Raw genomic sequence first — 26,093 nt, forward strand, 5'->3', positions numbered from 1 at the left:
TCCACAGCTGACCTCTTCTCCCTTTCTGATTTAATAATGCCGCTAATTATTTCTATCGTGTTATTGGATGCATGCAGCACGGTACAGTGATGGTGGGTGGGTGCCTCAAGGAATTTAATTTTAATCCTGCCATGAGTGGGGGGATTACTATCAGAGGGACAGAATGAGCGCTTTTGCCACATAAAAATGGAAGGGAAAAGCCTGAGATGGTTTATCAGCATGGAAAATTAGACCCAGTGCTTTTTTTAATTATTATTTATTTATACCATTTTCACACTTATATCAAGCATAATAACTTGTACAGAAAGAAGTTAAACATAAGAATAAATTCCATCAAAATTAACATTGCAACAATCAAAGAAGAAAAAGAACATTTATATATGTTTAACTTTACTCAAGTCCTAGAAAGGGATCCAAGAATAATAAAAAGCGAGAAATTAAGTAAATGTTCAAGGATATAAAGCTGTAGGGCTGAGAGCTAATGCCTAAATTAAAGAGCAAACCGGATAATGACAAGAAGTTAGTTAACTGAGAAGGTTCAAAGGAAACATACTTAATTTCACGGTTATACACTATATACTTACAAGGTTGCCTTAAATAGAATGTAGCCCCTAAAGCTAAAATATCTGGTTTCAAAAGAAGAAATTCATGTCGGTGCTTCTGCGTCCAACGTGAGAGATCGGGAAACATCTGAATTTTGAGTCCAAGAAATTCTTTTTGTCTATTTTTGAAGAATAATCTCAAAATCCATGCTTTGTCTGGCTGAAGAGCCACCGTTAAGATTATCGGAGCTGGGATTGCCATTTCTTTATCTGATGTCTCAAGTAAGGTTGAAAAACTATAAATATAAAAGGAGTGTAGATTTCTAAAATGCCAGTAGTACTTTACAAGTTATACAAATTGAATACCAGCTTCTTCAATAAATACTTACAATAAATTTAAATTATTGGATTATTTATTAATACTTAAAATGTATGTGTATAAATAAATATTAAATTATATGAAAGGTGCTCAGTGTCTTATCTCTTGCATGCGAGCCACAATGAGATCATTGAGGGACCATCATCGCACTTTTTGGTCCCTTCTATTCACCAATTGTTATTGGAATAGTAAGCCTGCAGAGCCACATAAGCTGACCATCTTATAAGATAAGTGCATTATTCCATCTATCTATTCAACAACGTATAAGAGATTACATTAGCACTTATGGGATGATCTTTTATTATCAGATCAGAAATAAGGCATGACAAGGGACCAAAAAGTGTGATGATGGTCCCTCAATGATCTCACTGTGGCTCGCATGCAAGAGATAAAACATTGAGCACTTTTCATATAATTTAATATTTATTTATACACATACATTTTAAGTATTAATAAGTAATCCAATAATTTAAATTTATTTTAAGTATTTATTGAAGAAGCTGGTATTCAATTTGTATAAATTGTCAAGTAAGGTTGATACATCTAATACCTCCTGGTTGTTAATCACTTGACGATGAAATTGATTTTTTGCAGGCAAGTAATAAACCTGAGAGAATGGAGGTAAGCATTCCTCCGATACTCCCAGTATTGCCCGTAGATATTTAATCATTTCCCTGGGGGACACAATAGCGACCCTTGGGAAATTAATCAATCTTAGGTTATTTCCACGGGCGTTGTTTTCCAAAGACTCAATTTTTCTCCTAAGATTTATATTATCTTTAATTAATGTTTCTTGAATATTTTTGAAAGACACCAAGTCCTGTTCCACTTTTCCAATAGTTACTTTGGAAGAAAGAGGCCCAGTGCTTTTAACAGATTTTGGGCATGCTTGGGACAGATATAGAGGGCAGTGGTGGGAAAAGGACAGAGAAGTCAGGCAGTGGTATAAAAAATTGAATCCATTTTTTACTTTTAGAAAGAGTACAAAGACTAGGAGGCACTCAATGAAGTTGCTTTGTAATACTTTTAAAATGAATAGGAGGAAATATTTTTTCATTCAACAAACAGTTAAGCTCTGGAACTCATTGCCGGAAGACATGGTTACAACAGTTATCATGTCTGGGTTAAAAAAAAAAAATTGGCCAAGCTGCTGCTATTGAAACAGATACGGGAAAAGCCGCTGCTTACCCTAAGATTGGTAGCATGGAATGTGGCTGCTCTTTGGGTTTCTGCCAGGTTCTTCTGACCTGGATTGGCCACTGTTAGAAGCAGGATACAGAGTTAGATGAACCATTGGTTTGACCCAGTATGGCTAGTCTTTGAAGCCTTGTAACGTGCTCCAGCCTATCACAGCCTCCGGAAGCATGTTCCATGTATTCACCACCCTCTGGGTGAAAAAGAACTTTCTGGCATATGTTCTAAACCTGTCCCCTTTTATTTCTCCGAGTGCCCCCTTGTACTTCAGATTATGGGGAACCACAAGTACAAGGGGGCACTCGGAGAAATTAAAAGGGGACAGGTTTAGAACAAATGCCAGAAAGTTCTTTTTCACCCAGAGGGTGGTGGATACATGGAACGCGCTTCCGGAGGCTGTGATAGGCCGGAGCACGTTACAAGGCTTCAAAGAAGGTTTGGATAGGTTCCTAGAGGATAAAGGAATTGAGGGGTACAGATAGGAGTAGAGGTAGGTCATAGGGATAGTCAGGGACCACTGCTCAGGCAATGGGCCTGATGGGCTGCCGCGGGAGCGGACCGCTGGGCGAGATGGACCTCTGGTCTGCCCCAGCGGAGGCAACTTCTTATGTTCTTAACAGAAGGGAAGATGTCAGGTTGCATATGTAAATTTTTATAATCAACTTCCCAAAGCAGAAGACACTGAATACAGCAGACTTGTCTAACTAATTTCATCTTTATCTGATGTCATATGTTATGTTAAAAAGACAAACTACTCCACCAGACTATCTACAACAGGGATCTCAAAGTCCCTCCTCGAGGACCGCAATCCAGTCGGGTTTTCAGGATTTCCCCAATGAATATGCATGAGATCCATGTGCATGCACTGCTTTCAATGCATATTCATGGGGGAAATCCTGAAAACCCGACTGGATTGCGGCCCTCGAGGAGGGGCTTTTGAGATCCCTGATCTACAAGATAAACATCAAAAGTGGAGCAGGTATACAGTTCTTAGCAAAAAACATGATAAATTCTTTTTTTAGTGCATCTAAAAACTTTAATTTTTATTAAATTTTTAAATAGCAAAACATTGTAAAAGTCCAAATTCTGTAACCGGCGCCTAATGTTAGGTACCTATTTTGGAGGCGCCCTTCTAAATGGGCGCCTATCTAAATCGGGTAACAAGCTCAATTAAGCTTTTTAATCAGCAAAAATTGAAAAACTTAGGCGCCCATCAAGAAAGAGCGATTCTGCAACAAGGCGCCTCTAAAAATTTAGGCGGCCTTCAAAAAAATAGCTGCTATGCATGTTAGGTGTGGGCGTGGCTACGTGTTAGGCGCCTTGTGGCAGAATCGCCGCTCTTAAGTTTGCTTAAGCGCTCAGCTGGGCGCCTAACTTTCAGTTGTGCCTAGAGCTGGCCTATTTCTTGGGCGCCTCCATAATAGGTTCCGCTCAGCGCGATTCATTAAACAGCACCCAGTTTGACTTGAATCGCGCCGAACAGTGCCTAATTAGGCGCTTCTTTTACAATTTGCCATAAATTCTTTTTTTTGAGTGCATCTAAAAACTTTCATCTTTAAATAACCTGTGTTGGCATGAAACAAAAATCATGGACAAAGGAGGAAAGACCTCGCACACCCTTTCTCTATTCACAATAGGACAGCAAACGCTGCTCTATTCAGGGAGTTTGTCTACTCAATCGTTGGTCCACCACCTCCTCATAGAAACATAGAAATAGACGGCAGATAAGGGCCACGGCCCATCCAGTCTGCCCACCCTAATGACCCTCCCCTACCTTTACCTTGTGAATAGATCCCACGTGTCAATCCCATTTGGCCTTAAAATTAGGCACGCAGCTGGCCTCAATCACCTGAAGTGGAAGACTATTCCAGCGATCAACTACCCTTTCAGTAAAAAAGAACTTCCTGGTGTCACCTCGCAGTTTCCCGCCTCTGATTTTCCACGGATGCCCTCTTGTTGCCGAGGGACCCTTGAAAAAGAAGACATCTTCCTCTGCCTCGATGCGGCCCGTGAGATATTTGAACGTCTCGATCATGTCCCCCCTCTCTCCGCGCTCCTCGAGCGAGTATAGCTGTAATTTGTCTAACCGTTCTTCGTACGGGAGATCCTTGAGTCCCGAGACCATCCGGGTGGCCATTCTCTGGACCGACTCCATCCTCAGCACATGCTTGCGATAATGCGGCCTCCAGAATTACACACAGTATTCCAGGTGGGGCCTCACCATGGATCTATACAATGGCATAATGACCTCCGGCTTACGGCTGACGAAACCCTGCGTATGCAACCCATGATTTGTCTTGCCTTGGATGAAGCTTTCTCCACTTGATTGGCAGCCTTCATGTCCTCACTGACGATCAACTTAAATAGGTAAACAAGCATAAATATGCAAAAAGAGATGAATGGAATGAGGACTTGATCTGATTTCAAGATTATAAGCCAACGTATTTCTAATTGCTGATCGCAAACATTTCTCTCAGATTTCTGATCACTGATCTCAACGGGACCCATTTCGCCCTGAGCTTCTTCAGAAGATCAGGGACTGAAAAATGTCACATATAGCCACGTCCACAACACATACTTGAATGGACGAAGGGGCACTCACTGCATTCCCTCATCAGCGCGGGCAAAACAGTCATTTAAACCTCACAGCGCTGTGGTACCCCCATATATAAAAAAAAAAAAAAAAAGGCAACCATTTACAAATTAAAGAATGTGAACAGCATGCAGCATAGCTATAAACACAGTCTTATAGTTTTCACAGCTTACTGCAGAAAAGCAATACTAGTTTGAAACATGTGGATTAATGCTTTTGACCAACCAAAGGTAAAGTTGCGTGTACCACTGAAGCTTTCAGCAGAAGAGCTGAACCCTGGGAAATTGTCACTGCTATATGGAATCCAAGCCCCATGCGCAGCAAGCACTATTAATACAAAGTGCAAGGTTCGGGGATTAAGTTCAAACAGGAAGGGAATTTTGTGATCTTGCACCACAGTTCCAAGCTCAGCCTCAGGCAGAGTGGTCACATTCCCCGCTATGCTTAATGGGAGGACATAAGAGAAGTGGAAAGACAGTGGTCTAAGCTGAAAGGAGCGATAAAAATGGCTACGGCCTTTATGTGAAGAAAATCAATACAAACAAGAGAAAAAGGAAGCCGATATGGTTCTCCAACCTAGTGGCTGAGAAAATAAAGGCGAAAGAGTTGGCATTCATGAAATATAAAAAAACCCGAGGAGAGCAGAAAGGACTACAGGGTGAAACTGAAAGAAGCCAAGAGAGAGATACGTTTGGCGAAGGCACAGGCGGAAGAACAAATGGCTAAAAATGTAAAACAGGGCGATAAAAATTTTTCAGATATATTAGTGAAAGGAGGAAGATAAAAAATGGAATTGCTAGGCTAAAAGATGCTGGGAACAAATATGTGGAGAGTGATGAGGAGAAAGCAAATGTGCTAAACAAATACTTCTGTTCTGTGTTCACAGAAGAAAATCCTGGAGAAGGACCGAGATTGTCTGGCAAAGTTACACGAGAAAATGGAGTAGATTCTGCGCCGTTCACGGAGGAGGGTGTTTATGAGCAACTTGAAAAACTGAAGGTGGACAAAGCGATGGGACCAGACGGGATCCATCCCAGGATACTAAGGGAGCTCAGAGAGGTTCTGGCGAGTCCTATTAAAGACTTGTTCAACAAATCTCTGGAGACGGGAGTGATTCCTGGGGATTGGAGGAGAGCGGATGTGGTCCCTATTCATAAAAGTGGTCACAGGGATGAAGCAGGAAACTACAGGCCGGTGAGCCTCACTTCAGTTGTTGGAAAAATAATGGAAGTGTTGCTGAAAGAAAGGATAGTGTATTTCCTTGAATCTAATGGGTTACAGGATCCGAGGCAACATGGCTTTACAAAAGGTAAATCATGCCAAACGAACCTGATTGAATTTTTTGATTGGGTAACCAGAGAGCTGGATCGAGGACATATGCTAGATGTAATTTACTTGGATTTCAGCAAAGCCTTTGATACAGTTCCTCATAGGAGGCTGTTGAACAAACTTGAAAGGCTGAAGTTAGGACCCAAAGTGGTGAACTGGGTCAGAAACTGGCTGTCTGACAGACGCCAGAGGGTGGTGGTTAATGGAAGTCGCTCGAAGGAAGGAAAGGTGACTAGTGGAGTCCCTCAGGGCCAATCCTGTTCAATATGTATGTAAGTGACATTGCTGAAGGGTTAGAAGGAAAAGTGTGCCTTTTTGCAGATGATACCAAGATTTGTAACAGAGTAGACACCGAAGAGAGAGTGGAGAATATGAAAAAGGATCTGCAAAAGTTAGAGGAATGGTCTAATGCCTGGCAACTAAAATTCAATGCAAAGAAATGCAGAGTAATGCATTTGGGGATTAATAATAGGAAGGAACCGTATATGCTGGGAGGAGAGAAGCTGATATGCACGGACGGGGAGAGGGACCTTGGGGTGATAGTGTCCGAAGATCTAAAGGTGAAAAAACAGTGTGACAAGGCAGTGGCTGCTGCCAGAAGGATTCTGGGCTGTATAAAGAGAGGCGTAGTCAGTAGAAGGAAGAAGATGTTGATGCCCCTGTACAGGTCATTGGTGAGGCCCCACTTGGAGTATTGTGTTCAGTTTTGGAGACCGTATCTGGCGAAAGACGTAAGAAGACTTGAGGCGGTCCAGAGGAGGGCGACGAAAATAATAGGAGGCTTGCGCCAGAAGACGTATGAGGAGAGACTGGAAGCCCTGAATATGTATACCCTAGCGGAAAGGAGAGACAGGGGAGATATGATTCAGACGTTCAAATACTTAAAGGGTATTAACGTAGAACATAATATTTTCCTGAGAAAGGAAAATGGTAAAACCAGAGGACATAATTTGAGGTTGAGGGGTGGTAGATTCAGGGGCAATGTTAGGAAATTCTACTTTACGGAGAGGGTGGTGGATGCCTGGAATGCGCTCCCGAGAAAGGTGGTGGAGAGTAAAACTGTGTCTGAGTTCAAAGAAGCGTGGGATGAACACAGAAGATTTAGAATCAGAAAATAATATTAAATATTGAACTAAGGCCAGTTACTGGGCAGACTTGCACGGTCTGTGTCGGTGTATGGCCGTTTGGTGGAGGATGGGCAGGGGAGGGCTTCAATGGCTGGGGAGGGTGTAGATGGGCTGGAGTAAGTCTTAACAGAGATTTCGGCAGTTGGAACCCAAGCATAGTACCGGGTAAAGCTTTGGATTCTTGCCCAGAAATAGCTAAGAAGAAAAAAAAAAAAAAAAATTTAAATTGAATCAGGTTGGGCAGACTGGATGGACCATTCGGGTCTTTATCTGCCGTTATCTACTATGTTACTATGTTACTATGCAGAAATACAGCAACATATCGGACTCCAGGGCACAATGATGTTCCTTCTGGGTATAAGAGGAGGGAAGGCAAGGGGCGACAGGTGCTAGGAGCCAGGGAAGAATGGAAGAAAGATGACAGAAACAGGGGGAGGGGGACAGGGAGGAAGAGAGAGGAATACTAGCTGCCTGGAACTAAAATAAGGAAGAAAAAACAACTCCCCAAAAGATAGAAATTCACAGGAAAAAAAATGAAGGGGAAGGAAAGGCACCACCACCACAGTGGATAAAAGGTTAGGCTGTTTCAAAGGTCACTTCAGAACAACAATAGTAACCCTCTTGCCAAAATACAGCATGATACAATACAAACACAATGCAATTAAAATGAAAATAGATCACTATAAAAGCTTACAACAATACAATGAAATATAAAACACTCGTGCCTCATCTTCTAAACCTCTAAACACACACTTTAATAAGGCATTTGGAAATAACACTCACAAATCATGTTTTTGGTCTGTAGGGTCCACAAATCCATGTGTAAACTCTGTACAGTGCTGCATAGGTCTAGAAACATTATGGCAATACATCAGAGCACCAATTCAAAACCACAGATGTTCAAAAAAATTTTAATTCCAATTGCCCATGATTTCTACCGGCCCGGATTTCCCTTTGATGGCACCTTTACTTCTACAAAGTAACATCTTCAATTTTGCCATTCAGTTTCCTTGATTTTCCTTATGGATGTTGCTCTATAGAAAGCTAAAATGGTTTCAGTTCTTTCATATTCATTTCCTGCTAGTCTGCTTTGTGAACATAAACACTATTTTCCCCGTGAATAATAACTACTTTTGTAAAAATTTTAAAAAGTCAGTCAATCAGGCTGCTGTAGTGCATTTTTCTTAAATGTTAAGGTCTTTGAATCCACCTACAGAGACCATAGCTCTCATATATTATACAATATGTTAGATCTTTAATGTGGGCCCCCTGCAAGCTTCTGCTCTGAAAGGAGAAATGTTCATTTTCAGCCATAGCTGGGATGCACCGGGGAGGGAGGGGTCTAAGCCCTGATTGGCCCAGGTGCCTAAGGTCACTACTATGGGACAGGATTTAAGCACCTGGGTCAATTAGGGCCTTAGGCCCCTCTCCTCTGAATCCCAGGTTGCACCAGGAAGGGGAAAGCCTGCCATTGTGAAGAGGTGGGCCCGACAGCTGAAGGGTGTAAGCATCTCTCTGGCTGGCCTTACTACAAAAGGTACATGAGGGTCAGGAGGGGTTTGGGGGTATCGGCGGTTGGGGCAGGTCATTGATTCGGGAGGGCCTGAGTGCATAAGGGAGTGGGCATCCCTTCTGCCTACCGCGGTTGGGGGTGTTTCAAGGGTTCCATCAGGAGGGAGTGGGCATCCCTCCTGCCAAGGAACTTCGAGGGGGCATTCAGGGGTTCCAGTGGCAAGGAGTGGGCATCTCTCCTACCGATTTTGGGGAGTTCCCCACCACAGCCACTCAGCTGGTCGCAGCAGGGCTGGTAAAGCAAAAGAGCCACACTTAGAGTCAATGGGAGCCACTGCTGGCCCCCCAAGGCCTTGCAGTGAAGAAAAGTGGCCTAACATCAAGTTTATTTAAAATTTGATTTTAACGCTTATCAACATTTCTAAGTGCTGTACAATGATAAAAAATGAGATACAACTAAGATACAACATACTTATATACCGGTAGACGTGAAATGGACTTTTTTTTTCTTTTCACCCAATAAAAGACACATAAGGAGAGGGAGACAGACTACAATGTTTAGAGTAAAGAGAGACATTTAAGGTTTGAACAAGGGGGGTCTGTATAATAAAAATAATGTTAAGTTTTGCTAAAAAGAAAAAATTTAATTTTGGGGGGCTAAGCTCTTAGTCATAAATATCAAAAGCGTCCTTAAAAAGAAAACTTTTACTTTTTGGGGGGGGGCTAAGCTCTTAGTCATAAATATCAAAAGCGTCCTTAAAAAGAAAACTTTTAATTTTTTGGGGGGGCTAAGCTCTTAGTCATAAATATCAAAAGCGTCCTTAAAAAGAAAACTTTTAATTTTGGGGGGGGGGCTAAACTCTAGTCATAAATATCAAAAGCGTCCTTAAAAAAAAACTTTTAATTTTGGGGGGGGGCTAAACTCTAGTCATAAATATCAAAAGCGTCCTTAAAAAGAAAACTTTTAATTTTGGGGGGGGGCTAAGCTCTAGTCATGAATATCAAAAGCGTCCTTAAAAAGAAAACTTTTAATTGGGGGGGGGGGGCTAAGCTCTAGTCATAAATATCAAAAGCGTCCTTAAAAGAAAACTTTTAATTTGGGGGGGGCTAAGCTCTAGTCATAAATATCAAAAGCGTCCTTAAAAAGAAAACTTTTAATTTTTTTTGGGGGGGGCTAAGCTCTAGTCATAAATATCAAAAGCGTCCTTAAAAAGAAAACTTAATTTTTTTTTGGGGGGGGGGCTAAGCTCTAGTCATAAATATCAAAAGCGTCCTTAAAAAGAAAACTTTTAAAGGAACCTTTAAATCTTTCTAATATGGTCTCCTCCCTGAGATAGATGGGTAAGGTGTTCCAAAGCTGGGGGGGGGGGGGGGCTGCAACGGAAAAACATCTCTGTACGTCTTGTATTGATGATTTTTAAGGATGGAATTGACAACAGGTATTGTTCGTTTGATCTTAAAGATCTTGACGGAGTTGAGAGTCTGTAGAAGGGGCTCTTCTTTCTGGAACATTTTTCCAGCGGATTATCAAGGTGAAGAACTGTTATTCACAGAAATAAATCACATGCTTACATTTTTCAACAAAGATTGGCTCAAATTAAAACCGAGGAACTGAATTTTCATATCTAATGCTCCTTGCTACAGACGCTTGAAATTATCTAGTGCAAAACATGCCGATACTTACATAGTGCATTAATATTCCAGGGCATTTGCACCGTGTTTGCACTCATTCTCAGCCACAAGCATCAACACTGCCCCCCCCCCCCCCCCTCCAATAACTAAGTTGCACACTTCAAAACCCTCTTACATCATTTTGCTTGTGTTAACACCTCTTCTGCATCTCAAAGCTATGCGTCACATCTTCCCTTTATTACAAGATAATATGTTAGCACTTCTCCTACATCCCTAAACCATATGTCAACACACCCTCTTTATCTATGAAACACATGTGCCAATCTCTCTTCCACAGTACCACTATGAATATCACAAGTATATACTATAACCTACATTTACAAGATTTTAACACACAATATCAGCCACATTTAGATAAGCTGCAGAACAGAGACTGACATGGAGACTTAAGGGAGCGTCTCTCCAGTAGAGTGCAGCTCAATAGGAGAAGTTTGCCAAAACTTAAAACGGGCTTAGGAGCCAATGCGACTCCCCCAACATTGTTCTTAAAGTCCTCTTCTGAAGTACAGAACAAACATGCATTTACCTATCATGCCCTTGTCCTGCCCAAAACACACCCAGACAACGGCGTTTCTTTGCCCCTTGCATGCACTTGGATTTGAGATGCACTTATCCTGGCTTTGTGAAATGGGGACGCAATTCTTTTGGTAATGTCCAAATCTCCTATAATTTGTATTCCGCCTTGAACAATATATAATGTATAATGTATTCAAAATTAATTTTCCTATGAACTGTTTTCCTACCTTCTTCTACTCTATGTTTATAACCTAACTAACTTATTTTTCTCAAGTACTTTAGCAAGAATGTGAGCCTTTGGGACAGTCAGGGAACTCTAAGTACCGTACTCTCTCTTCATCTTAATTAATCTTACTTATTGCATTTCTTCTGTTTCTACTGTAAACCGCTTAGAACTTCACGGTACAGCGGTATATAAGAAATAAAATTATTATTATTATTATTATTAAAAACGTATACTATTTGTATCTTGCTTAAACGTCTAAGTGTCGATGTACAGTAAGCACGTCTCAAACGTGAATTGTAAAATGAGAGCCCGTGTCTATCAAATTCATCTACTATACAATAACTAAGGCATTTTATAGAGTTGTATTGAAGAGCATATGTTACTATACAAACAATCTTCTATATATATATATATATATATATATATATATATATATATAAAATCGGAGGTATGTATGTGTGTGTGTATGTGCCGCGATCACGCAAAAACGGCTTGACCGATTTGAACGAAACTTGGTATGCAGATCCCTCACTACCTGGGGTGATATGTTCTGGGGGTCTCGCGGCCCACCTGCACACATGGGCGGAGCTACAAACAGAAAATCAGATTTCACCCATTCATGTCAATGGAAAAATTGTAAAAAGCTGCCAACGCAAAAACGGCTAGCCCGATTTGAACGAAACTTGCAACACATCTTCCTTTTCAGTTTAAGAGCTTGCAAATTCCAGTGAGACTTGCATTCTCTATCACAATCAACAAATCACAGGGACAGACTATTACATACTGTGGAGTGGATTTAAGATCCCCCTGTTTTTCCCATGGACAACTCTATGTTGCTTGCTCAAGGGTGGGTTCACCCAAGAATTTATATGTTCTTGCTCCTGGAGGTGAAACTAAAAATGTTGTTCATAATCAAGTTTTGTGTTAGTTGTATTGTATTCATTTTGTCAAATTTTCACATTATAATTTGAATATTGTACTTTTTATAAAGCTGTAAAAAATAATTTCATTCACCACTATAAAGTATCTTTATTTGAATCCATTTACAGTGTTATTGCTATAATTAAATACCCGTGCAACGCCGGGGCATCAGCTAGTGAAAAATATTATTTTGCCAAAAATGAATATGAAATACAAATAATGGGCACTGAACTTTAACGTAAGTAGTATAAAAGCAACGTGAAAAAGTGCAACTGTTTATTTCAGTAGAATTTAGCATAATAGAGCACCAGATTACCGTATTTTCACGCATATAACGCGCGCGTTATACATGATTTTACAAACTGAGTATAATCATGCGCGTTATATTCGTGAGCGCGTTATCCCCTTTTTTTTTTTTTTACATAGTTCCCCCCCCCCGACGTCCGATTCACCCCGCAAGACCGCTCGCACCTCCACCCCGATAGACTGCTCGTGCTCGAACACGCACACGCACCCCCACCCCGAAGGACCGCTCGCACCCCCACAGCCTCCCCCCCATCATGTAGAAGCTGCCTACCGTCGTCCTGCTGCTTCCTCTGCCGGCGGTCCTGCCCCTTCTCTTAGTCCTCCGTCTACGCTGTTTCCTCTTCTGGCGGTCCCACCCTTTCTCTGAAGGGACTTCAAGGGGGAGAGGAGAGTCGGGGCGGGCTAAAGGAGAGTTGGGCTGGCCAGAGGAGAGTCGGGGCGGGCTAAAGGAGAGTCGGGCTGGCCAGAGGAGAGTCGGGGCGGGCTAAAGGAGAGTCGGGCTGGCCAGAGGAGAGTCGGGGCGGGCGAAAGGAGAGTCGGGCAGCGACGGGAGAGTCGGGGCGGCATGCGCAGTATAGGGGTGTGCGCGGTATATAAAAATTTATTTACATAAATTACAGTTTCCCGCGCGCTATACCCGTGTGCGCGTTTTACACGGGTGCGCGGTATATGAGTGAAAATACGGTATTCATATGCAAATGTAAATCAATATTCTGCCCCGGCCCCGCACTGTTCCTCCTACAGCCATGCCCCATTCCACCCACAGCCCTGCTGCATTCCGTCTCCATACAAACCTCGTCTCTTTGGGCCGTGTCTAGAGGGCATCTGTGCATGCGCGGATGCAATGCGTGCGACGTCACCGTGTTACATCCGCGCATGCGCAGATGCCCTCCGGAGGCGGCCCCCGAGCGCAAAGCTTTTCAAAACCCGGACAAAGTGCCGGGTTTTGAAAAGCCAGTCGAACGCCTGGAAAGTCCTCTAAAAAAGAGGACTTGGCTCGGCCCAATTTTAGATCATTTACCCACCTCCATCCCACTACCATCCGGCCCCACTCTTCAGCTTGAGTTTTCAAGCAAAGTCCTAGGCATCGTCATAGACTCCTCTCTCTCCTTCAATGATCACCTCAACTCCTTGGTAAAAAAATGCTTCTTTAGCCTTCATATGCCGAGGAGAGTGAGATCCTGCTTTCATCATTCTCACTTCGCCGTCCTCGTTCAATCTATCATCCTCTCTAGACTGGATTACTGTAATTCCATCTACATAAGCCTAACTAAGAAAAACCTCCATAGACTTCAGCTAATTCAGAACGCCGCGGCCAAGCTTATTTTCGCAAAAGGCAAGTTCGATCACGTCTCCCCACTCCTCTCTAAGCTTCACTGGCTCCCAGTATACTCCAGAGTCCTCTATAAATGTGCCTGCTTAGCCTTCAAGATCCTACATGGCGTCCTCCCTCCCGTTATCCCACTCTTTTGGAACTCCTCAAACCCACACCCCACTAGACCCTCACAAAAACTGAAACTGTCTTTCCCCTCTATAAAAGGTATATCCCGCGCAGGAAAACTTGGAACATCCCTCCTCTTTAGAACCACAGAACTCTGGAACAACCTCACACCCCCGCTCAGAAATTCAAGCTCCTTCCAATCCTTCCGCAAACACTTGAAAACTTGGCTCTTTTCAAAAATCTAATTACCTCCCGTTCTCTAGCATCCGGTCCCTCTCTATCTTCTTAGTCCCTCTCCTTTATCCCTTCATTGTAGTTCCTTTCCTCTTAACTTCTGTAAACCGTGCCGAGCTCTGCACTTGCGGAGATGGCGCGGTATACAAACCTAAGATTTAGTTTAGTTTAGTTAAATCCAGACGTCTGGTAACCCTTTACTTGGGTAGGGTTAGCAGACGTCCGGATTTACCCAGACACGTTTTCTAAACTAAACTAAGCCTTAAGTTTATATACCGCATCATCTCCATGGAAGTGGAGCTCGGCACAGTTTACAAAGCTTAAAAATATAAGGAGAGGGGAGAAAGACTTACAAGAGTATATGAATAGAGGGAATATAAACAAGAGAGTAAATGGTTTTATGATAGAAAAAGTGATTATATGTTAGAAAAGAGCCAGGTTTTCAATTGTTTGCGGAATAATTGGAGGGAGCCCAGGTTCCGCAGCGGGAAAATGAGATCGTTCCAGAGGCCTGTGATTTTGGAGAGGAGAGATTTTCCCAGTTTTGCCTGCGTGGAGAATACCGTGTAGAGAGGGGAAGGACAGTTTATGTCTGTGGGCGGATCTGGTGGTAGCAGGCCTCAAGGCGTTAAAAGATAGTGGGATTAGGGGCGGAAGGATGCCATGAATGATCTTGAAAGCCAGACAAGAGCATTTGAAATGAATTCTGGAAAGCACTGGGAGCCAGTGAAGATTGGTAAGTAGTGGGGAGAATTTGCGTTTTGCAATGGTCGAATTTGCGTTTTGCAAAAATCAGCTTGGCTGCGGTATTTTGGATAAGCTGGAGTCTATGGAGACTTTTTTTTTTTTTTTTAGAGGACTGTCCAGGCATCCAACCGGCTTTTCAAAACCCGGCACTTTGGGTTCTGAAAAACTTTGAACTCGGGGCTACATCTGGAGGGCATCTGCGCATGCATGGATGCAATGTGGTGATGTCACACACATGCGTGCATGTAGGTGACATCATCGTGTCACATCTGAGCATGCTCGGAGGCCCTCCAACCTGGCTCTGAGCTCATAAATAAGAGGTTCAGCGCAGAACAGGGCGTAACTTAGATGGAACAGGGCGGGGTCATGTGTCCGGATTTTACAATCATAAAATCTGGTAACCCTATACTTGGGGGTCAAATCGCATATGAATATTTGGTACGGTTCTATTTTAGCGGTTCATAGACAACGGCGCGAAAGACAAAGGCGCGCGCCGACAACTGAGCGCAAGACGGAGGTGCGCGCCGAAGAAAATTAGTTTTTAGGGGTTCTGACGGGGGGTTTTGTTGGGGAACCCCCCCACTTTACTTAATAGATATCGCGCCAGCGTTATTGGGGGCTTGGGGGGTTGTAACCCTCCACATTTTACTGTAAACTTAACTTTTTCCCTAAATACAGGGAAAAAGGGAAGTTTTCATTAAAATGTGGGGGGTTACAACCCCCCAAACCCCCCACAATGCGGCACAATGTATATTAAGTAAAGTGGGGGGATTCCCCCCCACGCCCCCCCCGTCGGAGCCCTAAAAACAGTAATTTTGAGCACACAATATATGCCTTACTCATTGAAGCAGACAGTCTGAAATACAAAGCAAGATATAGGTTACAAGCCGCCAGCCTGAAGAAGTTTGCATGCTTCAGATACATTCCTTACCTGAGGAAGAGCTGTACTCAGTTGTCTCTGCAACAGATCCCTCTCATGAACGACCTCCTGCATTTTGGCCTGCGACACGCTCAGCGCTTCCTGGGTTTCCCGCAGCGTATCCAACAGTTTGTCCCTTTCATCTAGCATGTTCACCATCAGCTGCTCCAAATTTGAGTCTGAGTCAGAGCCATTTGGGGGGCCCAGTGCAGGGCTCAGGGGCTGCCCCTCACTGATGGTAGGCATCACCTCACACATCATAGCGCCAGCTGAATTCTAGCCCTCCTAATACGTAAGGGTCAAAGAGGTAGCAGAGTGTTTCATGTGCCGTCAATACGCCCTGCCCAATGCCTTCCTCCAACCAAGTGCAATCCTGGGGGTCACCGGCTCATGTCATTACAGTGGCCCATAAGAAAGTTATTGCCTAAAGGGGGCTGTCAATCAGTGGATGAAGCACACAAGGGTCTGGGAAACCTCTTTTCAAGGATGCAATCCAATATTTCATTCTGAAATGTCCAAACATTTGCACTTGTAACTTTTCAGGGCCCAGCAGCTCAGATACTTTCTTCTGAATTATTTTTGGGATTGGTCCACAAAAAGGGTGTCAGAACCAGCAAAGGACTCAGCTCTTCCAGAACCAATATACTAGCTGAAATGATGCACTCACTAGAGATTGTATTTCTTATATATATGTTTTAAGAAGCCCGTTAAGTACCCACAGGTATCAACTGGATTCCCCTCAAAGGTTCCGTCAAAAGGCTCTTCCTTGCCAACTGGTTTCCCATGTAATGATGGTGTTTTCAGAGCTTTACAAGAGACTCTAATTCCATGATAACATCAATTTGGCCACATACAAAAATGTATGAGGCCACAGAGCTTCATCGCTTGGAAACAGTGTTTCTCCTCCTGAGGTACAGCAGACCAAACTCTCTTGATCTTGCTCTAAAGAGCTGGCTCCCCTCTTGTGGTCCTATTCACCAGACCCCACCCACACCCCCACCCCCTCCCTGCTTCACTCTACCATAGCTCCTCCAGCTTTGGAAGATCTGCGCAATCCTTTCTGAAGGATTAGGATGTCTGTCTCCAATCATGTCATCTTCCTTCTAAAATATGGCCTTAAACTGTACAGTGTTACGAAGCTGAAAATCCTCTTGTCAGGCCCGTGGGGGGCAGGATCAATTTACAGAGCAAGTCCTTCAGTCCATGGAAGCCTCTGGAAGCTGTTCTGTGCTACTAGAAAGAAAAAGCAAGAAATGAACTTTGTGGCTTCATTTGTCTCAAATTACCAATTTCACAAATTCTTTGCTACACTACTAATACCCTACATATTGGCAGTCACACCACACATGTAGTATCGAGCAATGAGCCTCTTTCCACCCAATACTGGAACAAGTCCTGCCTTGAGATTCTCCAATAGGACTGGATGCCCTTTAGTGATTATATAGATATCTCAAGGTTGACTTGTTTGTTTCATGGATGTACGTATATGTGTAGGATTACCAGACATACAGATTTACCCACTTTGTCCGGGTTTTGAAAACCATTGATCTCAGGGCTGCGTCCAGAGGACATCTGTGCATGCGCACAACACATGTGCAGATGCCCTCCAGATATGGCCCCGAAGAGACAGGGTTTGTATTGGGCTGGGGTTGGGGGTCAAACGGAGTAGGGCAGCCCTGCCAACTCCAAAAGATTCTTGGGCTTTCACCTTCATCCCAGATCAGCGTGCTTATAAAAAGGGTTCCGCCCAGACCCATAAGTGAATTTTATTTGAGTGCATCAGAAGTGGCTGCTGGAAGCAATAGAAGACACTAGTGCTGCCCGATTCAGAGAAAAATATTTTGATTCGATTCACCCTGTTGAATCGATTTTTCGATTCGATTCACTGTTAATGACACATTTTTTTAAGTTTAAACATTTTATTTAACCAAGGCAATATCATATCAAAAATTCCCAGCTTCCATCCCAAGCCCCCCAGACTCACCAGTCCCCCTTCCGATTCCCAGCTTCCATCCCCAGCCCCCCAGACTCACCAACCCCCCTTCCAATTCCCAGCTTCCATCCCCAGCCCCCAAGACTCACCAGTCCCCCTGCCGATTCTGAGCTTCCATCCCCAGCCCCCCTGCTGATTTCAGCTTCCATCCCCAGGCCCCAAGACTCATCAGTCCTCCTGCCGATTCTGAGCACCCCCTGCCGATTCAGTTACTTACTTGACTGGATGTGGAATCGCGGGGAAGAGAGGAGAAATGCGGAGACAGCCAAAAAATACCCTTTGCTTCCGACTGGTCTGCTGCACGAGGTCTGCTCGCTCCCCCTCGACGCTCCCACGTCCTTTCGTTTCTTCTGATATAACATCCGGTTTTGCAAAACCGGAAGTTACATTAGATGGGAACGAGTCCGGCGGCCGGCAGTGAAAAAAGAATGAACTTTAATCAGGATGAATCGGTAAGTCCGTTTTTTTACAAAAACGAACTGATTCGAATCGATTCACCTGATTCGAATTGGTGAACCAATTCGAATCGTGAATCGGGCAGCATTAGAAGACACCATACGAATACCAATATATAATTTATATACTGGATATACTATTTCCAGTTCATTGTGATTCACAAGGAAGTGAACTAGGAATGTCTGGGAAGCACAACATGAAAACAGACTTGGTCTTAAATCCCAGATGTTGGACCTCAAAGGGTTTTTTTTCCTGCAGTTTCCATGTAAATGTATTGTTAAGATGTCTGACAGAATTTATGTATTTCTAGACCCAGAACATTTAAAGAATTTCCTTGAGGCAAGGCAACTTCCTCTCCCTCAGATGAATGTCACGATAGAAAAGTAAACCTTGTTTCTTTAACAAGTGTTAACTTGTTATATTTGAAATTGCATTTTTTTAAAAAGACCTAAATTTCACATCTTCCAATTTCCCCAAGACATAATTCTGAAAATCTGAAATAAAAAGGCTTTGAGACATTTCTAAATAGCCTATAATGTGTTTCCATTTGTTTTTTTATAGAGTTTATACGGTAACTTATTCCATAATTAATTTGGATCCACCTCAGTTTAGGAATTAAATGAAATGATTTATAGAAAGGATGGTGGATATGTGGAACAGTTTTCCCAGTGAAGATGGTGGAGATGAGAACAGTATCAAGAAATCACTGGGAAAGATCTAAGCGAGAGGAAGGGATTGTGGAGCTTAGTAGCTGATGTGGATAGGCTATATGGTCTCTCTGCCATCATGTTTTAAAACTTCTCTGTATTGGTTCAATCAATCATTTTGTCAAGGCTAGATTACTGCAATTTAGTGTATTTTGGTCTTTCAAAGGTCAGTCTGCAGAGACTTCAATTAACACAGAACACTGCAGCTAAACTTATCTTTGGTAAGAGTAAATTTGATCATGTAACCCCTCTGCTCAAGGAATTATATTGCCAGTGTATCTCAGAATTCAATTTAAGTGCATTTGTATTGCATTTAAGATCCCATTTGGCGTTTTTGCCACTTTGATTCCTTTAGACTGGAACGTTCATAGATCTCATCTTGCCAGAAGTTCTCAAAAATTAAAACTTACATTTCCCTCTCTCGATGGTAAAAACAGAACCTTTAAGAGATTTAAGTTATTCTTTTGCTTTTAAATTAACCGAATTCTGGAATGCTTTACCGCTTACATTAAGAAGTTTAGGTAGTAGGTATCTATTTATTGATTAATAGGTGGAAGGGTGGGGGAAATAATTTTGTTATAAATTCTTGTAAGTTTAAGGTTCTTTAATTGCAATATTCTATGTAAATGTATTAATTATTGTGCACAACTGTAGTTTAAAAGTGAAGAATGAAGAATTTGAAAAAGAAAAAAAAGAAAAGAAGAAGTTTAAGTACTTTTGCTTTATTCCGGAAAGTTCTGAAAACTTTTTTGTTTGCTAAACATTTTGGAAATTAACTATTTCAGTCTACTTTTTCTTGTCAAATTTATGTATTATGTTTTAGATTATTGTACACCGAGTCGAGCTCCTCGTCTATAAAACTAAGTTTTAGTTTAGTTCAAACAGCAAATCTCTTAGCAGAAACTAGCTCACCTACATTAAGCAGTAAAGCTCCTCCTGAATTCCGAAATCAGTGGCAAGCATTGAAATTTGTAAGAGGTTCTGGGGATCAAAATATTTTTTCAGCTCAAGAAAATCAGTGCCCAATATAAGATTATGGTGTTCATAGGTAAGATATCCAAAAATAAAACTTGGGACAAATAAATGAAAACACGTGGGTGAAACGTGCAATACAAAAACTCCACATTTTCAAGTGCTCAGGACTATTTTCTGTCATGGAGATAAGTGCTGCCTTAAATATTTGGTAACAACTACTGTGAGTTTAGGACCTGTTTGGGCCACAAAGAGTGATATTAAGTGCAGTGATTAAGAGAAAAAGGCACAGCTTTCAGGGTGTTACCCCGCTTGTGATCTTTTTTTTTTACCAGAAAATGGTCCCGAGCACTTTTTAGCACTTGAAAATGTGGTGTTGTTGAGGTAATTGCTGGGTGGTGTGTTTGGGAGATTTTGTTCATAGGGAAGAGCCTCAGAGAACCAGGAAAGTGGGGCACCAGCTCTGAAGGAGGGGAGGAGTGGCCTAGTGGTTAGAGTTGTTGCCTCAGCACCCTAAGGTTGCGAGTTCAATCCCAGTCTGCTCCCTGTGACTCCGGGCAACTCAACCCTCCGTCGCTCCAGGGACCACAGTTAGATTGAGAGCCTGCCAATAAATAAATAAATAACTGCCCTAATTTAGAGAACCCATGCTATATATTAACACACAAATCCCAATACCCAACAAGGAATTTAGAAAGATAGGCTGAACCATTAACAGGATAAGCCATATCGTCTGCCTCTGAGCAGGGAGCCATTCAGAGCAGCAGCCCGCTTACATTCACTTCTGTTAGTACCTAGAAGCAAAGATGCCACCCTGTGGGAGCTCAAAAAGCTTCAGTGCTGGATCAAGTGAAGTAGTTTGTTCAGGGGAGGATCGTGTGTTGAGTGTAACGTTCCCCAAACATTTTGAAAAGCTGGTTTCTACATCTACAACTCCTACTTCACCCCCTCACCCCTCTGTGGAATGTAATTATAGAACAGGCATGCGAGATGTGGAACAGTCATTCCATCAGCTGAGAACACCAGTCTTTACAATCAAGGGAAGAAGCAGTATGTCCCCAAAGCACTCATGTTGCTACGATAAATGACACTAATTAATGTCATCAACTGATAATTATGCCTGGAGGAAAGCAAAATCTTCTCAACAAACCCCTGGAGGCCATAGTGTGGACTTATGCACTTAGAGTAACTGACAGGTGCAGGCCAGGCTAGCAGAGCACATGATGGGGGAAGAGGAGAAAGAAATGCTTTGAGCATGAGTGCCAATTATCCCCTATGATCTTCCTACTCCACCAGAGTTTCTCGTTACCATGCTGGAAACCACCCCCTCATATGGAAACTTAGCATCTATATTGTCACTCTGTGGTGTTGGGTGAAAAGATCCAGTTTTGGACTCACTAATAATAGTGATAATTTTCAGACTGAGCCAGTGGTGCACCAAGAGGGGGGAGGGGGTCTGCCCCGGGTGCAGCCCATAAGGGAGTGCTCAGATGAATCCTCCGAGGGCCAGTGCCGGTATCAAGAGCTTCTTCCCAGTAGCAGCAGCGTTCACTATTTGCTGCTCTTGTCGGCATCGGGCCTTTCTCTCTGCCAGGTCCCACCTACTTCCTGTTTTCGCAAAGGCAAGACCCAGCAGAGAGGAAGGCCCGATGTCGGCAAGAGCAAAGAATTGTGAACGTTGTGCTGTTGACTGAAGGCTAACAAAAGGAGAGAGGGAGAAGGAAGACCAGACAAGGGAGAGAAGATGAAAGAGAGATACCAGACCATGGGGAAGGAAAGAAGGGAGGGAAAGGAGATGCCAGATGATGGAGGTGGAGGAAAAGATTACAGGGCATGAGGGGGAGGGAAAGGAATGAGACAGACATGCCAGACTAGGGAGAAAGGAAGGGAGGGAAAGGAAAGAGAGGAGATACCCGAGCATGAAGGGAAAGAGAGGAGAGAGATTCCAGGGAATGGGAGAGGGAATGGAAGGAGGCAGATGCCAGACCATCAGGAAAGAAGGGAGGGAGGGAAAGGAAGGAAAAGATGCCAGAGCATGGAGGGAGAGGGAGAGGGTGAGATGGAAGGAGAGGAAAGGATAGAACTCCCAGGGCATGGGGGAAGGGAAGCAAATGCCAGACCATGGGATGAGTTGGGGTGGGAAGGAGAGAAAGAAAATAGAAAGGAGAGATGCAAGGACATGGGGGGGAGGGAGTGGAGACGGAAAGAGAAAAAAAGGAAGGGATAGAGAGAGGCGGATGCTGGATGGAATGGAGAGTGAAGAGAAGATGAGAAAAGCAGAAACCAGACATGACAAAAGGTAGAAAAAAAGTTGTTTGGGTTTTTTTTTGCTTTAGAATAAAGTAGTATTGTAGCTGTATTGATAAACATTTATAAATAGAAAATGGAAACAAGGTAATCTTTTTTATTGGACTAATTTTAATACATTTTTTACTAACTTTTAGAGACCAAAATCCCCTTCCCCAGGCAATGGCATTCCAAAGGGGAGGGGAGCAGGACCGGGGGGGGGGGGCAGTCTGCCCCAGGTGCAGCTCTTAGGGCGTATTCCTCGGATCCCTTTTTATATTGGGGGGGAGGTTACAAAATTATCAGCCCTGGGTGTCACATATCCTAAGTACACCACTGGTGTACTTGTGGAGGAGTGTGTGGCGCAGTGGTTGGAGCTACAGCCTCAGCACCCTGGGGTTGTGGGTTCAAAACCCCGCGCTGCTCCTTGTGACCCTGGGCAAGTCACTTAATCCTCCGTAGCCCCAGGTACGTTAGATAGATTGTGAGCCCACCGGGACAGAGAGGGAACATGCTGGAGTACCTGATTGTAAAAACCGCTTAGATAACCTTGATAGGCGGTATATAAAATACTAATAAACTTGAAACTTGAAACTGGTCTGAGCTAGTGCTATCTTCCTTCTATGATCATACACCTCTTACCCAAATGCAAAATCTGCACACACCAGTGATAGCCAGCCAGAACCACCTTCAATGGGCCCCGTCTTGGATAGAAAAAAAACCTAAAATGTTTATAGCTTGGAGCTGAAAAAAACAAAAACAAAAAAACACAAACCCACATACATTCCAGTCGTGTTGTTCCACTAGTAAAACATGATAGAGCCCTAAGCCTGGTGGGAACTTTTCATAAATAGGATAGGTTCTTGCCAGAGAGGGAAGCTGCCTCATGACGTCTTTGTAGGTTCTCTTGTAAATATTCTTGAATGGTTGAAGTTATGGCTTTGTCATGCAGATTTCCCAGAGAGCACCTTGGTATCAGGTAACAGGTTGATGGCAAAGTCATAAGAATTGCTGCTGCTAGGTCATATCCGCAAGCACTTTTCCCCAGGTCATTTCAGGCTCCTGTTTAATTCAAAACAGTTCTACCGCCATCGACCCTATGGTGGAAGGGTGGGGGGGGGGGCGAGGGAGAAGGAGAAGGATTGATCCCAGGTGCCACTTCATGGCATGCCAACAGAATTTTCAATAGCAAAACCAATTCCAGAGGGAATCCGGTGAAGGATGGCACAATTCCAGAACCAGCCTCTGTTTCTGATGTCACATTTCCTTAGCGACACTGGCTGTCATCATCCCAGAGTTTGCTAATACTTCAACAAAAATATTTTCTTTTTATAAAAAGGTCATTGCTCCGTTTCATCTAATGGACTTGCAAGACTACACTTAAATACAGGGGGCTAAAAACCTAAGGAGCACTAAATCATGCTAACTAATCACATTAATGCAACTGGCATAGACTCAGGAGTGACAACATCTCTTCTGCTCCAAAAACATACAAACTGGACCAGGAGGAACCTAATGCGTGAAAAATAAATACAGAACGGGCCAAGAGCTGAAGGAAGATGCTGTTCATTCTGGTTGAGAGTGAGGGAGACCTTGATATAAAACCAGAGGATCTCAGGAAAGAGTATCTGGCTATTATCCTCTCCTGTCTTTGCCAGTAAAAATGGCTAGGGCAAGCAGACGTGAGAGGCTCTTAGGAAGGTGCTTTTGGGAATGGGAAGTCCGCAGTAAACTTCTGACTGAGCTAAAGGGCCCTTGGACGTTGGGGGCTGGGCTGTAGACACAGCTTTATTTTCTCACACAGAAAATAAGAACCTCCTGCACTGCAGTAATGCAATTTGTTATAACCCATGTAAAATGCATCTATTTCAGCATCACTGGACTATGGCAAGCCAATCGCTGTCTAATAGGACAGCGCTACTCAAATGGAAGTAAACAGAAAGGAGAAAGAAAATCCTGTGTATTTATATTTTCACAACCCCTCATTATGGAAGTGTAAAAGGTTTGGACAATTTCCTGGAGGAAAAGTCCATAGTCTGTTATTGAGAAAGACATGAGGGAACTCACAGCTTTCCCTGGATCAGTAGTATGAAATGTTGCTACTGTTTGGGGTACCGGAATCTTGCTATTCGTTAGGATTCTGAATGGGCACAGGTCGTTGACCTGGGGGCCGCCGCTTGAGCGGACTGCTGTGCGCAATGTTACCACTGGTCTGACCCAGCAGCGGCAATTCTTATGTTATTATGTTCTTACACTTTGGGTTTTTGCCAGGTACTAGTGATATGGATTGGCCACCATGAAGATGGACCATTGGTCTGACTCAGTAAGACTATTCTTATGTTCTTAATAGTATTGCCCAAGCAACCACAGTTAGGGCAGTCACTGAACAAAATGCACAAGTACCATCTGTGCTGGGGGGTTTCCCCCACATTATAGTATTCAAATGCCTATCTCCTCATTCTTCCACTCCTGTGTTTCCTTCCCATAGATTTGTCTTCCTGGTGGCATCTGCTCAATGCCTCTCTCTCCCCTGTACTTCTTTCAGTCATTTCCCATCTCCCTATGGTTTACCCAATATGTGCCCTCATCTTTTCACTTCACACTATTTATTTATTTATTTTAAAATTGCTACCCTGCTTAGTGCCTAAGCGGGTTACAGTGAAAAACATACACCTTCAGAACGTACTCAGACATATTAAAAAACCACACATCCTGTCCTATTCTTCCAGATGTATTCAATAAAACGAGCATAACGCTAATAAAAAGTTTGCACTATACAAACTATAAAAATGCATTTCTCTTCAAAACTAATAAAAAATTAACAAAAACAGATGTTTTCAACTGCTTTTTAAATGACAATTTCTCTCTGCACAGTCTCAAAAACCCTGGCAATGTGCTCCATAAATGCAGACCCAGAACAGAAATTGTTGTTGCTTGCGGGGGGGTTTTTATAACTCATTTCACCTACTGCGTCAATCGATAACCTCATAGTGAATTGTGACCTCAGGTTTCTAGAAGGTATATAATGTTTCAGGTACAGAGGTCTCGCCCCATAAATTACCTGATGTACAATTGTCAAGATTTTGTATTCAATCTTTAATTGAATTGGTAACCAGTGCAAACTTTTCAGTGATGGTGTAATATGATCATTCCAAGCTACACCTGTAATCATGCATGCTGCAACATTCTGGGAAGATATTGCAGGAAAGCATTTGTGATGCTGTACAAAAGCAATCCGATGGGTACCAAAGTGGCCATAATTCTTAAGTTCCTGACTTTTGCTCATTTTGTTAAGAATTCTAGAAGTCACTCTGATGATTTGTCACTTTTTAAATCCGATCTACATTTGGATTTTCCAGACATCTTTCCCGTCAAAGGCTAACCATCATCCTGCCAACTTAGGTAGCCAGGCTAGCTGTAAAATCCAACCCTGTTCTAGGTTTGCCTCAGCACGCCAACTCATTTTGCCAGGTCAGCAAAACACACAAGAGCTCTGTAACTTACTGCAGTTATATCATTCTCCTTGATCATACTACCATTTTGCCATGACAATCAATATTTTCAGCTCCTGTATCCATGATGAAAAAGTACAACCGTGCATATTTCTGCCAATTTGGCGACTTGCTTCATGAAAATATACAGGGTGGGGGGTGTTTTTATTTTGTTACTTTGACTGGTGGAGCTGAGAGGGAAATTTGCACCAGTTCCAGAAAGGGCTACCCTTCTGAGGATGATACAATACAAGTCAGTGGCCAGACTAGGATCACTAACAATTTGGCAGTGACAGGGCTGGGTTTGATTCCCACCTCAAGGCACTTGGGGTCCCTGCTACCTCAAAGGCTTAGATGGCCCACTAGCTCAGTAGTACCAGAACAGGGATCCGATTCCCTGCCAAAATGTTTTGCTCCTTGTGAAGTATATGTGTGGTTGTAGAACTCTTAAAGAACTTTTAGGTAAACAAATGTAAAAACAAGTCTGAAAAAAGGAATTTCTTAGGGGGG

General features: G+C 43.0%; 1 protein-coding gene across 5 annotated transcripts in view; it reads right to left on the minus strand.

Annotated features, from left to right (window-relative positions):
• Positions 1 to 26,093, minus strand: part of PPFIA4 (PTPRF interacting protein alpha 4) — a 125,721-nt gene that overhangs the window by 95,629 nt on the left and 3,999 nt on the right. For 4 of the 5 annotated variants that reach the window (XM_033917485.1, XM_033917484.1, XM_033917486.1 and 1 more), the window contains exon 2: positions 15,691 to 16,911. In XM_033917485.1, the coding sequence (XP_033773376.1) occupies positions 15,691 to 15,939 (249 nt within the window). In that variant the 5' untranslated portion in view covers positions 15,940 to 16,911. The remainder of the gene's footprint in view (positions 1 to 15,690; positions 16,912 to 26,093) is intronic. The other variant, XM_033917483.1, reaches the window with a different exon arrangement.

The sequence above is a fragment of the Geotrypetes seraphini genome, chromosome 13 (genome assembly GCF_902459505.1).
Source record: "Geotrypetes seraphini chromosome 13, aGeoSer1.1, whole genome shotgun sequence".
NCBI classification, from domain to species: domain Eukaryota; kingdom Metazoa; phylum Chordata; class Amphibia; order Gymnophiona; family Dermophiidae; genus Geotrypetes; species Geotrypetes seraphini.